This window comes from Anarhichas minor, unplaced genomic scaffold, assembly GCF_050575085.1.
Source record: "Anarhichas minor isolate MPS153535 unplaced genomic scaffold, ASM5057508v1 ptg000010l, whole genome shotgun sequence".
Classification (NCBI taxonomy): domain Eukaryota; kingdom Metazoa; phylum Chordata; class Actinopteri; order Perciformes; family Anarhichadidae; genus Anarhichas; species Anarhichas minor.
In genome coordinates, this window is record NW_027466456.1 from 531,370 (window position 1) to 542,942 (window position 11,573).

The 11,573-nt window shown below is 44.3% G+C and overlaps 1 protein-coding gene and 1 long non-coding RNA gene across 2 annotated transcripts; one reads left to right on the plus strand and one right to left on the minus strand.

Annotated features, from left to right (window-relative positions):
• Positions 1-907: 907 nt before the first annotated feature.
• Positions 908-2,584, minus strand: LOC142946898 (uncharacterized). Its single transcript, XR_012953155.1, has 2 exons — positions 2,357-2,584; positions 908-2,223 (listed from the first exon to the last, which is right to left on the minus strand). It is a non-coding gene; the product is annotated as an uncharacterized LOC142946898 (long non-coding RNA).
• Positions 2,585-8,735: 6,151 nt separating this feature from the next.
• rasl11b (RAS-like, family 11, member B) lies at positions 8,736-10,832 on the plus strand. The gene is made up of 4 exons (XM_076087347.1): positions 8,736-8,998; positions 9,096-9,152; positions 9,247-9,323; positions 10,129-10,832. The coding sequence occupies exons 1-4, from the start codon at positions 8,884-8,886 to the stop codon at positions 10,621-10,623; spliced, it is 744 nt and encodes a 247-aa protein (XP_075943462.1). The 5' UTR covers positions 8,736-8,883; the 3' UTR covers positions 10,624-10,832.
• Positions 10,833-11,573: the final 741 nt, after the last annotated feature.

Below are 11,573 nucleotides of genomic sequence, written 5' to 3' on the forward strand. Positions count from 1 at the left end.
GTTAGCTCAGCAAAACAACATGTAACACGACCAACGATGCTTCAACACACCACGTTAATGTGCAGGACGTCATTTAAAACTGTGACCACATTTACATGCTCACGCATATTCCACCATTACTCCAAATATGACAATATTCCAAATCTGATATGGTTCATGTAAACATCATATTCTGAAGTAGACCTAATTCCTAATGGAGCATTTTCAGATAAAGACGTGTGATATGTGGATATTATTCTTTGGACATTCTAATGAGTCTCAACAGAGGTTTTTACATTACAGTCGTTTATCAGACGCTTTTATCCAAAGCGACTTACAATTCAGATTCTATCACATTTCTACACCGTATCACAGCTACGGGAGCACGGGGGTTAAGTGCCTTGCTCAAGGACACATCGACATGCGACTAGCAGAGCCGGGCATCGAACCGCCGATCCTCTGATTGAAGGACGGCCCTGCTCTCCACATAGCCACAGTCTTTCCGTCTCTTTCCTGTTTATGAGCAGCTCTGTGCGTTGAACACAAACCAACTAGCCAACAGTTAGTAGAGCTGGAGAGGAGATGATGTCCAGAAGAACAGAAGGAGAAACATCATGAAGGACTTTGATATCAACAGGTTTATATGAACAAATATGTTTTAGAGAAGCTGTTTGAAGGAATGAAAGAGGTCCAACAAGTCCTCCACCTCTGGAACACTGAGATACACATGTGTTGACACAAAGAAGCTAAATGGGACAAGTTGCTCCTGATGTTCCACTTGTCTATATTCTGATGTGATAAACGACGTGTTTGGACATCGACCCGTCAAACACAGAAGAGAACGGCGTAGACGTGGGATTCACTGGTGATGAAGATGAGGTCGTTTTGCATTAATCGGAACATCAACAGCTGCATGTAAACGGGGATATTAGTGGAATATTCATTTTTATTAGCCATATAAAAATACATTTATTCTGCCTCTGACTAACATTGAACTTTGCACTTCCGCTACCGCAGCAGCTGATTAAAGCACTCAGCATCTGTTGTTCCACAGAAGCTTCACACTCGCTTCCTTCAGAGCGCTGCAGAGAGAAGTGACCTCGAGCATCTGGGAGGTTCGTCTCTATCAGCGTACCGGTGAAAAGGTTTTAATTATATACAACAATGACGCAACTTGTCGAAGCGTGGGTGCCTGTGTGGGTGTGTATGTGCATACGAATGAATGAATGTGTGTGTGTGTGTGTGTGTGGGGGGGGGTTCAATCATTAGCGTTTGTTCTCGTCATGAACGCGTTGGAGGATCTCTCGCTGCACGTTTCCAGATGACAAACACTAAGATGTCGGCCTGAAACAAAACAAAATCATCATAAAATGACAGCGGAGATTGCGTGTGATTCTCAGGGACAAGATGAAGAAATTTAAGTCATTATTATGCATTTTAGGCTTTTTACATTTCAATCACAGCCGACAGATATCTTTTCTTTCGTCCGTAGATATCAGTCTATAGACGGTAAATACATGAAGGAGAAGTTTATCATTTTCATCAGGACAACTCGCAGCTTTACGATCCGTCCCATGAACAATTTTACTTCTTTGAAGTCACAACATAAACAACACAGTTGAAAGGTCAAACTGAAGATGACGAATGGAGCAGTAAAGCTACTGTGAGGGACTCATGCTGCTGGAAATCCATTTATCTTAATCTTGAGTTCGGTTTAGTTTAGTCAGTGAGGCCTAACGCTGATTTACCACAACGTCATCATCGTCTTCTCAGCGTGCAGGTCTTTGTGGAGCGACCTGAAACAAACTGTTTTTAGACTCAACGTGGCTCGCCTCGTCTGAGTCACGACGCTCACCTGAGGAAAGAAGACTTGAGGGATTAATGAGCTCTAAGCCCTCTGAAGAAGCACATCAGGCTTATGTATCATAAAAACATGTCCAACCATAAAGATACTAAGAGAGCAGGCAGATATTATCATTTCACAACAGGGCTGCTAACTGGTGAAAAGGTTCTGTATTTATCCTAGAACTCAAAATTAAATTGCAGGACCTTAATCCACCTCTTTACTCCTTGAGGCCACACACCATTAACATCCCGTAGTTGCCGAATGGTTCAGGGTGTTTGTGTTCACAGGTGTCTAATCCGTCTGCGTTCAGGTTCATTGGTCCCGTCAGAGGCAGTGACAGGACCGAGCCCGTCTGTCAGTCTGCACACAAAACTTTATTCAGTCTTGAAGACGCCAGGCTGACGGGAAAGATGACAGATAGATGGGTAAACTGTGACAAAACAACAACAAGCTAATTAAGGTTATCAATATGAGATAATGATGCTGATGGACGTCAGGTCAGAATAGAGCTTGTTATCCATGTGCACGTACTGTTCCTCCCTGTTTACTTTCACACATCCTACACCTGAGTCCATCTTCATCGCTCTTCATCGCTGAGCTCTTGTTACGTTGTGAGCCGACGAGCTGAACGGGTCGCTGTGACCCGCTGAGGTCTGTGAAGACACACAGAGATGTCGTAGTTACAGAAACAACATGATCTCTGAAGCACACTTTTGTTTCCTCTTTTTGTTGCACACAAAGACCGATAATTCCCCTCAATACCTGACATTACTGCAACAGCACACACAGTACTTCTAGGTTGTGAGGTAAAAAAAACACTTTTGCATTCAGTTGAAGCAAATTATGTGGGATCACAACGAGTAAGACTGTCAAAAAAGTCCACTTAAGTTGGGTTGTTACGTTACGTCGTTATGTAACGGAGCAACGCTACGGCGTTACGCTACGGCGTTACGCTACGGCGTTACGCTACGGCGTTACGCTACGGCGTTACGCTACGGCGTTACGCTACGGCGTTACGCTACGGCGTTACGCTACGGCGTTACGCTACGGCGTTACGCTAAAGTTGTAAAATAGCACTAATATCTCAGTATCAGTATCTGCAGATCAGAGCTCTGGCCCAGGATCAGCCCTCGAGGACGCCGTTTGTCTGTATTGAACCATCACAGAGGCTCGACTCGGAACCTCGCTCTGCCTCCAGCATGAGCTCCAGCTCCGCTTAGTCTGAGCAGTAAAGCAGACTAGACGGACAAACGGGGCCCGAGGGTGGGGGGGTCTGAATTACCGACACCATAAATCTCAACCACTGAACCCCGTGTCCGAACACAACCTGTCCAGAGTGTCCCCGTCCGTCCGGTGATTCTGTCACTTCATGATTTCATCTCATTACAACCCTGTTTTTTTAACATGGAAATTACATCAGGAGGATGAATGCGCGTGTGTTTGTTTCCATGGCAGCCTGACGACTAACGATTCATAAAGAATTGGGCTGAAGCTGAGCGTCTCAAAGACATCTGGAGATCCATCCATCCACATGAATAAAATCAAGTTTCTATGCAAAATAAAATGTTTGTATTCTCGATACTGTGTTCCTGTTTCCCCTGTATTATGGTGTACAATGGGTCATTACTGCTCCACCTACAGGTGAATAAATGATTAGTTGAATGTGAAAGAAGAGGAGGAAGATCAATAACTGTTGTGGAGAAGCTGTCTGTGTTAATTACTTCTGGTGAAGAAGGTCAAATATATTCACTATATATCACCATGAAACTTCCCCAGTGATCACTAACATTAACACATTTATTTTTTATATTACACGTTTTATAAAATTATGTTTATAAATTTCCAGAACATAAATCTGAACATTGGATAAAACCAGGTTCAAAATTCTTGAGTTATTTAAGTCAAAGGTTTTTACATTCATGATATCTCTTTGTATCCCTCCATGAATCAGAAAATACTGTCAACAGACATAAAAACAACCATTATCACCATGTTGTATTAATAAATGTATAAATGAGTGTGTGAGTGATGTGTGAACCTTCAGCACACAGAGAGGAATGAAAGAGTGAAGTTTGGTGAATGTAAGAGCTGCTGAAGTGGAGATTTATCATCAGAGTCTGAGAACAAACTCATTTAGAGGAAACGTCCTTTAAAGAGACGTTTAGTTAAATATTTTTTTAAATGTTATGTTTGAATAACATTATCTTGGTAACTTTTGGTGATTTTCAGAGAAATCTACAAACACAAACAGACAAAGTAGTAAAATAAATGTTTTATTTCCTCTCGTCTGAAAGAAGACGAGTTATGGAAGATAAATAGATAGATAGATGTATACTTTATTCATCCCCAGGGGGAAATTTGTGAGACCAAAATCTCTGAATTGATCTGAGCATGAAAAACAATGTTTTTCGCCTGGAGTGTCTCACCTACACGTGTTAATGTACAATTAATTACATATTAATTTGAATGAGTTCTAGTTGGTACTAAATATTATCTATCTATCTATTCATCTGCACATACAATTCAGAGTTCTGAACTTTCTCCATCAAAACACTGAAACAACAACCTCTTAATCTTCCCCTCAACATGTTGAAATACAAACCACACATGCACAGATTAAGTGCAGATTTACCATGTTTCACTCACAGGTTCAACACGTGAGAAGGAAAAACAACAACAACTTCTCGATCAGCGTAAACAGGATAATCCTTCTGTTTAAAGTCTTACCTTCAACACATACATATCTGTGGTCACGTGCAGGCCGACTGTTATTACTGCAACACCTCGTGCTGTTTGGCTGCTCGTGTCTTCCATACATGCACACAATCTCACAAAAACGAGAGTGGAAACCGGTGATCCGATGCTGCGCCAGAGATCAGCTGTGGAATGTAAACAGGAGAGCAATCCAGATTCAGAATATTCTCCACCATGTTTCTTAAGAAGCTCGCTTCAATGCAACTTCATTGAGTGGGAGGAGGTGTGTGTGTGGGACTATTGTCATTCAGGGGGATAGCATTACACCGCTGTTGACATCCCCCTACTGCTGTTGACATGCAGAGGCATGCAAATGCTTCCAACATGTTGGGAGGTTTTTACATTTCAATTAGAAGAAAAACAAGCTCTCTTCCTTTGTGCTGCTTTGCATCGGTCATCGGGAATGCAAACGTGCTGGTAGATATAAACAAACAATTGAAGAAAAGATGTGCGAATAGATCGGAGGTACCCGCGTTGTTGTCATGCGATCTGCAGGAAAAGTCCTGCGAGACAACAGACATTCAACTGTTCCTTGAAATCCTGAATAAAAAAAACTTTTTTGTTGAGCAAGAAGCTTAAAGTGTAAATAATTGTCTCCTAATAATCATGTTTGCAGGCAGTGATGAAAGGCAATGAGGATGATAAGCATCTGTCAGGATACTGATAAACACAAGACCGCGACCGCTCGTGAGGTTTGACCCCCAGGGCAGCTCCAGAAACTGCCCCTCTGATATCCCAAATGACCCTCCTTTGAGGGATCAGGCCCCGGGGGGGCAAGTGACGGTCGGATGCCTCTTCTCAGCTCCGCTATAAAGAGGTGAGGCCTCCTCGGGAAATCAGTCCTCACCTCTTTGTCAACAAGGACATCCTTCTGAGAGCACCTCCTCCTCCTGATTTCACCTGCCCCTCGTCCCCCCCTCCGCCAACCCCCCAATTAACTCCACATTCCTCTGTTTTGCAGTGAATACCCCGAATTCCCCCAGATAATTGGCCAAAGGATTAACCCCCGTTTTTGCCCTCTCTGACCGTCTATTGTCACCTCTGTGTGAGCGACACTCTGATGGCAGTCGGGCCTTGCTGTGCATCTGTTGCAGCTTTAAGTACCCGCCTCGACTCAAAGGGATTTTAATTGACCTCCAGGCCTCCCTGAGGGAAAGTGACGGCAACGCCGGCCTCCAGGCCCGAACCACAGTGGAGTCCAACGTATCCTCACCAGATAAACACTGTTTGGATATGAAACGAGTGATGCAGCGCTGCGTCATAGTCAGTTTAAAGTCGACACGCTTTGACTTCTGGTACATGGATGGATTACTGACCGGAGACTATAGGACACAGGCCCAGGGGCCCAAAGTGTCAGGGGCCCCCCCCACTGGCCTTCACCTACAAGACGTCACTTAAAGAGTCACATACCAACAAGGAAGAGACTCAAAATGGCCACAAAGAAACATAAAATGACTACAAAGAGACGCAAAGAGACTACAAAGAGAAACAAAAAGACTACAGAGAGACACAAAAAGACTACAAAGAGACACAAAAAGACTACAGATACAAAATTACTACAAAATGACTACAAAGAGACACAAAGAGACGCAAAGAGACAACAAAGAGACACAAAAAGACCACAAAGACACAAAAAGACTACAAAGAGACACAAAAAGACTACAGAGACACAAAAGACTACAAAGAGACACAAAGAAACGCAAAGAGACTACAAAGAGACACAAAAAGACTACAGATACAAAATGACTACAAAGAGACACAAAAAGACTACAGAGACACAAAAAGACTACAGATACAAAATGACTACAAAATGACTACAAAGAGACACAAAGAGACGTAAAGAGACTACAAAGAGACACAAAAAGACCACAAAGACACAAAAAGACCACAAAGAGACACAAAAAGACTACAGAGACACAAAAGACTACAAAGAGACACAAAAAGACTACAGATACAAAATGACTACAAAGAGACACAAAGAGACACAAAGAGACGCAAAGAGACACAAAACGACTACAGAGACACAAAAGACTACAAAGAGACACAAAAAGACTACAAAGAGACACCAGATACAAAATGACTACAAAGAGACACAAAAAGACTACAGAGACAAAATGACTACAAAGAGACAAAGAGACGCAAAGAGACTACAAAGACACAAAAAGACGACAAAGAGACACAAAGAGACTACAAAGAGACACAAAAAGACTACAAAGAGACACAAAATGACTACAAAGAGACACAAAACACGCACAGAAAGAGGCTAAACACTGTGTGTCTAGAGTGTCGGCGGTGAGGTCGTCTGCATGTCTGTGTCCAGCGGCTCATTGTCTCGTAGTCCGCCCATGCTCTGCTGTGAGTCACTCCACATCTCTGAGTGAATCCCGGCGCGTTGAAACACCTCCACAGCATCCTCCCATTATCACCCGTCACCAGCAGCCTGTTAGGAGGGCCTGTGATCCCTCTGTGTTATGAATATGCTGCAGCGTGGGCTTCCATTACAACACCTCACCCACACATCATTCCTCTCAAGAAAAAAAGCTTAATTTGCACTCAGAGAGAATCCAGTTCACATGTCATCAAATGCAGGTATGTACAGTATTTAGCTTTCCCATAATGCCGCTGGGTGGAGTTCACCCGTGATGTGGTTAGAGAAAACCATGTCTGCTCACGAATCCCAGGGCACTAATTTCACATTTCAGCGCGGCCGCCTGTCATCAGCACTCTTATCAAAAATACATACCAGACCGTAATCAACAGGAGGACGGGATGCCAAAATACCTCAGAGCACATGAGCACGATTGAAAGATGAGAGGGAGGGAGGGGGAGGGGGAGGCCTGTGGGTGGTGTGACAGAAAGACATGATGCAGGTTAAATCAGAGCAGAGCAGCTGCTGGACTGATTTGTGGCGTGAAACACATCAACAGATGTTTTATTGTGTTGCAGTACAATAAATATTGTGTCATTTCTGGATGTGGAGGGCTGCTAGATTATTCAAATCCATGAGTTCTTGTATGTGTGAATATGTATGTGTGTGTGAGTGGGGAGGAGGGGGGCGGGGGGTCATTAACATGAGTAGCCGTTAACCCCCGTGTGGACGATTCACGAGTGGAGGTGCATGTCTGAACAGGTCACCAGGCTGCAACACAACACTGGGATGTTGAACAGGATCCATCCGCATCCTGTAAACCCAAACTAAACTGTTTCATTAAACAACATGCAGAAGAAATTTAAAATAAAAGAAGCAGCCAATGCTCATTCAGTGCAGGCAAACTATTTGTAGTTTAATTGGCAAAATGTAATTTTCATGTTTCACTACCAATTAAGATTAAGATGAGACACCTGCAGGCAAAAATCATTGTTTTTGGTCTTCTTATCTTCCATAACTCGTCTTCTTTCAGACTAGAAGAAATAAAACATTTATTTCACTACTTTGTCTGTTTACGTCTGTAGATTTCTCCTAAATTCACTAAAAGTTACCATTACGTGCCTCATTTACATATTTAAACATCACGTTTCAGAAAACTTGTAATACAATAAATACTCGTCTTAAAGTGAGTGATGAAGTGGTGAAGTTTCATGGTGATATCTGTGAGTTCATGTGTTCACCTGTAGAGTCTCTAAATGTCTGTAATGTAACTAAACGTCTCTTTAAGGACGTTTCCTCTAAATGAGTTTGTTCTCAGACTCTGATGATGAATCTCCACTTCAGCAGCTCTTACATTCACCAAACTTCACTCTTTCAAAAACATCCAATGTTCACATTTATGTTCTGGAAATGTATAAAAATGAGCACATATTTAATGAGATAATGCCTCATTTTCATATTTAAACAAAACATTTCAGAAAACTTGTAATACAATAAATAATAGTCTTAATGTCAGTAATCAACTGGTGTTGAATCAAAAACACGTTTTTTGTGTTGCTCCATAAGAAACACCGTTTAATCCGGACACCCAGCTCGCGCTCCCCACCTGTTGTATATATCTCGCGTTATACACGTGTAGGCAGAGGGCGCACGAGGAAGAGAGGGGAGGTGTGTGTGTGTGTGTGTGTGTGTGTGGGCGGCCAGCGACCAATCAGATGCGACCTCCGCTCGAGCGCTATAAAGCTCGCGAGCCGCTTCTCTCCTGCAGCATTCACTCCTTCAGTGCGCAGCTGCAGTTTGTCTCCTTTCATCTCCGCCGCGGCGCTCGTGTTGGTTTTATTCTAGACTTCTACGGAACCAGCTCGAGACTGAACCAGGATTAACTTCATCCAGCTTTGGAACCACATTATCTTACATCTTTTGGACGAATATAAATATGCGTCTGATCCAGAACATGGCGACCATTGTGGAGTACCCAGCGCCGGAATGCTCGGTGCCGAACCGGGTGATTAAAATGGCTGTGATAGGAGGCAGCGGAGTCGGTAAAACAGGTAAGAAGAAACATCTAAATAAATGCCTGGAAGTTTATAGAGTGACTTTTATATTATCCGTCATCTAATATTCTATCTGCTTCTTTTGTTATCGCAGCGCTGGTGGTGAGATTCCTCACGAGGCGCTTCATCGGAGACTATGAGAGAAATGCTGGTGAGTTAACTTGAGGATGAAAATGAGTTTAACTGGGTTTATTTTTAAACATCCTGAAAGTATTGGTGTCTAATTCTTCTTTGTGTGTGTGCAGGTAACCTCTACTCCAGAGAAGTCCAGGTGGAAGGAGAACAAGTGACCATCCAGGTTCAGGACACTCCTGGTGTGGAGGTGAGACTTTCTCCTAAAAAAATATATTCATATTATTTTATTTCCCCCCCGAGCCGTTCAACACATGGAAGTCCGTAGAGGACAATCTAAAGATAATATATCATCTACTTCACTGTGTGGCTGTTAAGATCATCTCAGCCTCTCTTCACTGGGCACCAGGCCAAAAAACAAATGTGTGTGTGTGTGTAGAGTCTGGCTGTCTAATCTCCCATTTAGGCTAATGGATGTCTTGAGGATCAGAGTAAATGATACCCTGATCCAGACTCCTCTCTGTTCTGGAGGAGTAACCTTATAGCTCCAGTCTGCCTCAGTCGGCATTCCAGTCAGATCAGTTCCATAAAGTCATTTAAAGTGTTTTAATCAGGCGGCAACCTCCGGTTCTGATGAGTGAAGCCGATGCAGAGTCTAAAAACCTGCATCCTCTCCAGTGTCCACCAGGGGGCGACTCCTCTGGTTGTATAGAAGTCTATGAGAAAATGACTCTACTTCTCTCTTGATTTATTACCTCAGTAAACATTGTAAACATGAGTTTATGGTCTCAATCTCTAGTTTCAAGTCTTCTTCAATACAGCATGATGTACATTATGGTCCATTTAGAGTCAAACAGACCATAAAGCAGGGGATGCTTTAGGGCGGGGCTACACAGTGATTGACAGGTCTCTACCAGAGACGTATGCGGGGTCTCTACGTCACTCCTCAGTCCACATATGGTCACTTCCTGTTCACTGGTTGCAAAAAAACCCAAAATGTCCACTTCTTGTCTGGTTTTAATCCGCCTCCTTTTCTTCTTCTTCTTTCCTCCCAGATGACCGATAACAGCATCAATCTCCCGGATCACGTGACCTGCTCCATCCAGTGGGCGGACGCCGTGGTGCTGGTGTACTCCACGACGGACCGCCGCAGCTTCGACCTGATCGAGCAGCTGCACCAGCAGGTCGTCCACACCGGCGGCGCCACCATGCCCCCCGTGATCCTGCTGGCCAACAAGGCGGACCTGCTGCACCTGAGGCGCGTGGACTCCCAGCAGGGCTCGCTGCTGGCGTCCACGCTGGGCTGCTCCTTCTACGAGGTGTCCGCCAGTGAGGACTACAGCCAGGTGCACAAGGCCTTCCACCGGCTGTGCTGCCAGCTGGCCAAGCAGCAGCAGCCGGCGGCGCCGCCAACGCCGGCTGCCGCCAACGCCACGGAGAAGAGGCGCTCGCTCCTCATCCCCAGGCCCAAGTCGCCCAACATGCAGGACCTGAAGCGGCGCTTCAAGCAAGCGCTGTCGGCGAAGGTGCGGACCGTCACCTCGGTGTGAGGAGACGCTGAGACGGTGTTTTAAAACGTGGCCCAGAGCGCCCAGAGAAAGAAAGCCTTTAGAGGCGGATCACAAGTCCTCGGATCAGTCGAGAGGCTGAATCTTTATGGGAGGCGACGTCCTCTGAAGTGACCGCCGTCTGTCCCGTCAGGTACTGAGTGTGAGGACGTCCGTCACGTGTCACGAGAGGCGACACTTGAGGAGAAGCAGCTGCGAGACTGAAGTTAAAACAAACTCAAATCCAGCTCTCCTGGCAGCAGCAGCGCTGAAGGACGGCTTATTTTTAGCCGACTGTGGCTGTTTTTAATTCAGACTGCCTCTGCATGGCTCCACTAGATGTTGGTGTTATTATAACAGACACTTGAGCCGGGCTCTGTGTGTCTGTGTGTGTTTTTGCAGCATTGTGATTGACAGGCTGATGCAGCAGTATGTAGCGTGTTATCACTGATGACCTTTATGAACAAAAGAGCGACCCAAAGGGCCTTTTTGTTATTTGTTACAAATTCACCTTGTGTTCACAATAAAAAAGAAAATGATGAATTTAACTTTGTTTATGGTTTAAAATTTTTTGTGCATTTGACAGCAGAACAATCTCTAGTTTCAAGTCTTCTTCAATACAGCATGATGTTCATTTAGTACATTATGGTCCATTTAGAGTCAAACAGACCATAAAGCAGGGGATGCTTTAGGGCGGGGCTACACAGTGATTGACAGGTCTCTACCAGAGACGTATACGGCGTCTCTACGTCACTCCTCAGTCCAGATATGGTCACTTCCTGTTCACTGGTTGCAAAAAAAAACAAGACGGCGACGGCAAAATCGCCGAACTCGAGGCTTCAAAACATCCGTCCACAAACCAAAGAGCGACGTCACCATGACATGTACACTGCTTATACACGGTGTGTGGTTGGTGAACATAAAGAGTTCAGAACAAAGCTGCAGAAAGATTA

Coding starts and splice junctions, on each gene's coding strand:
- rasl11b (XM_076087347.1), top strand. CDS start 8,884: ATGCGTCTGATCCAGAACATGGCGACCATTGTGGAGTACCCAGCGCCG. Junction 9,153..9,246: donor AGACTATGAGAGAAATGCTG/GTGAGTTAACTT, acceptor GTGTGTGTGCAG/GTAACCTCTACTCCAGAGAA. Junction 9,324..10,128: donor AGGACACTCCTGGTGTGGAG/GTGAGACTTTCT, acceptor CTTTCCTCCCAG/ATGACCGATAACAGCATCAA.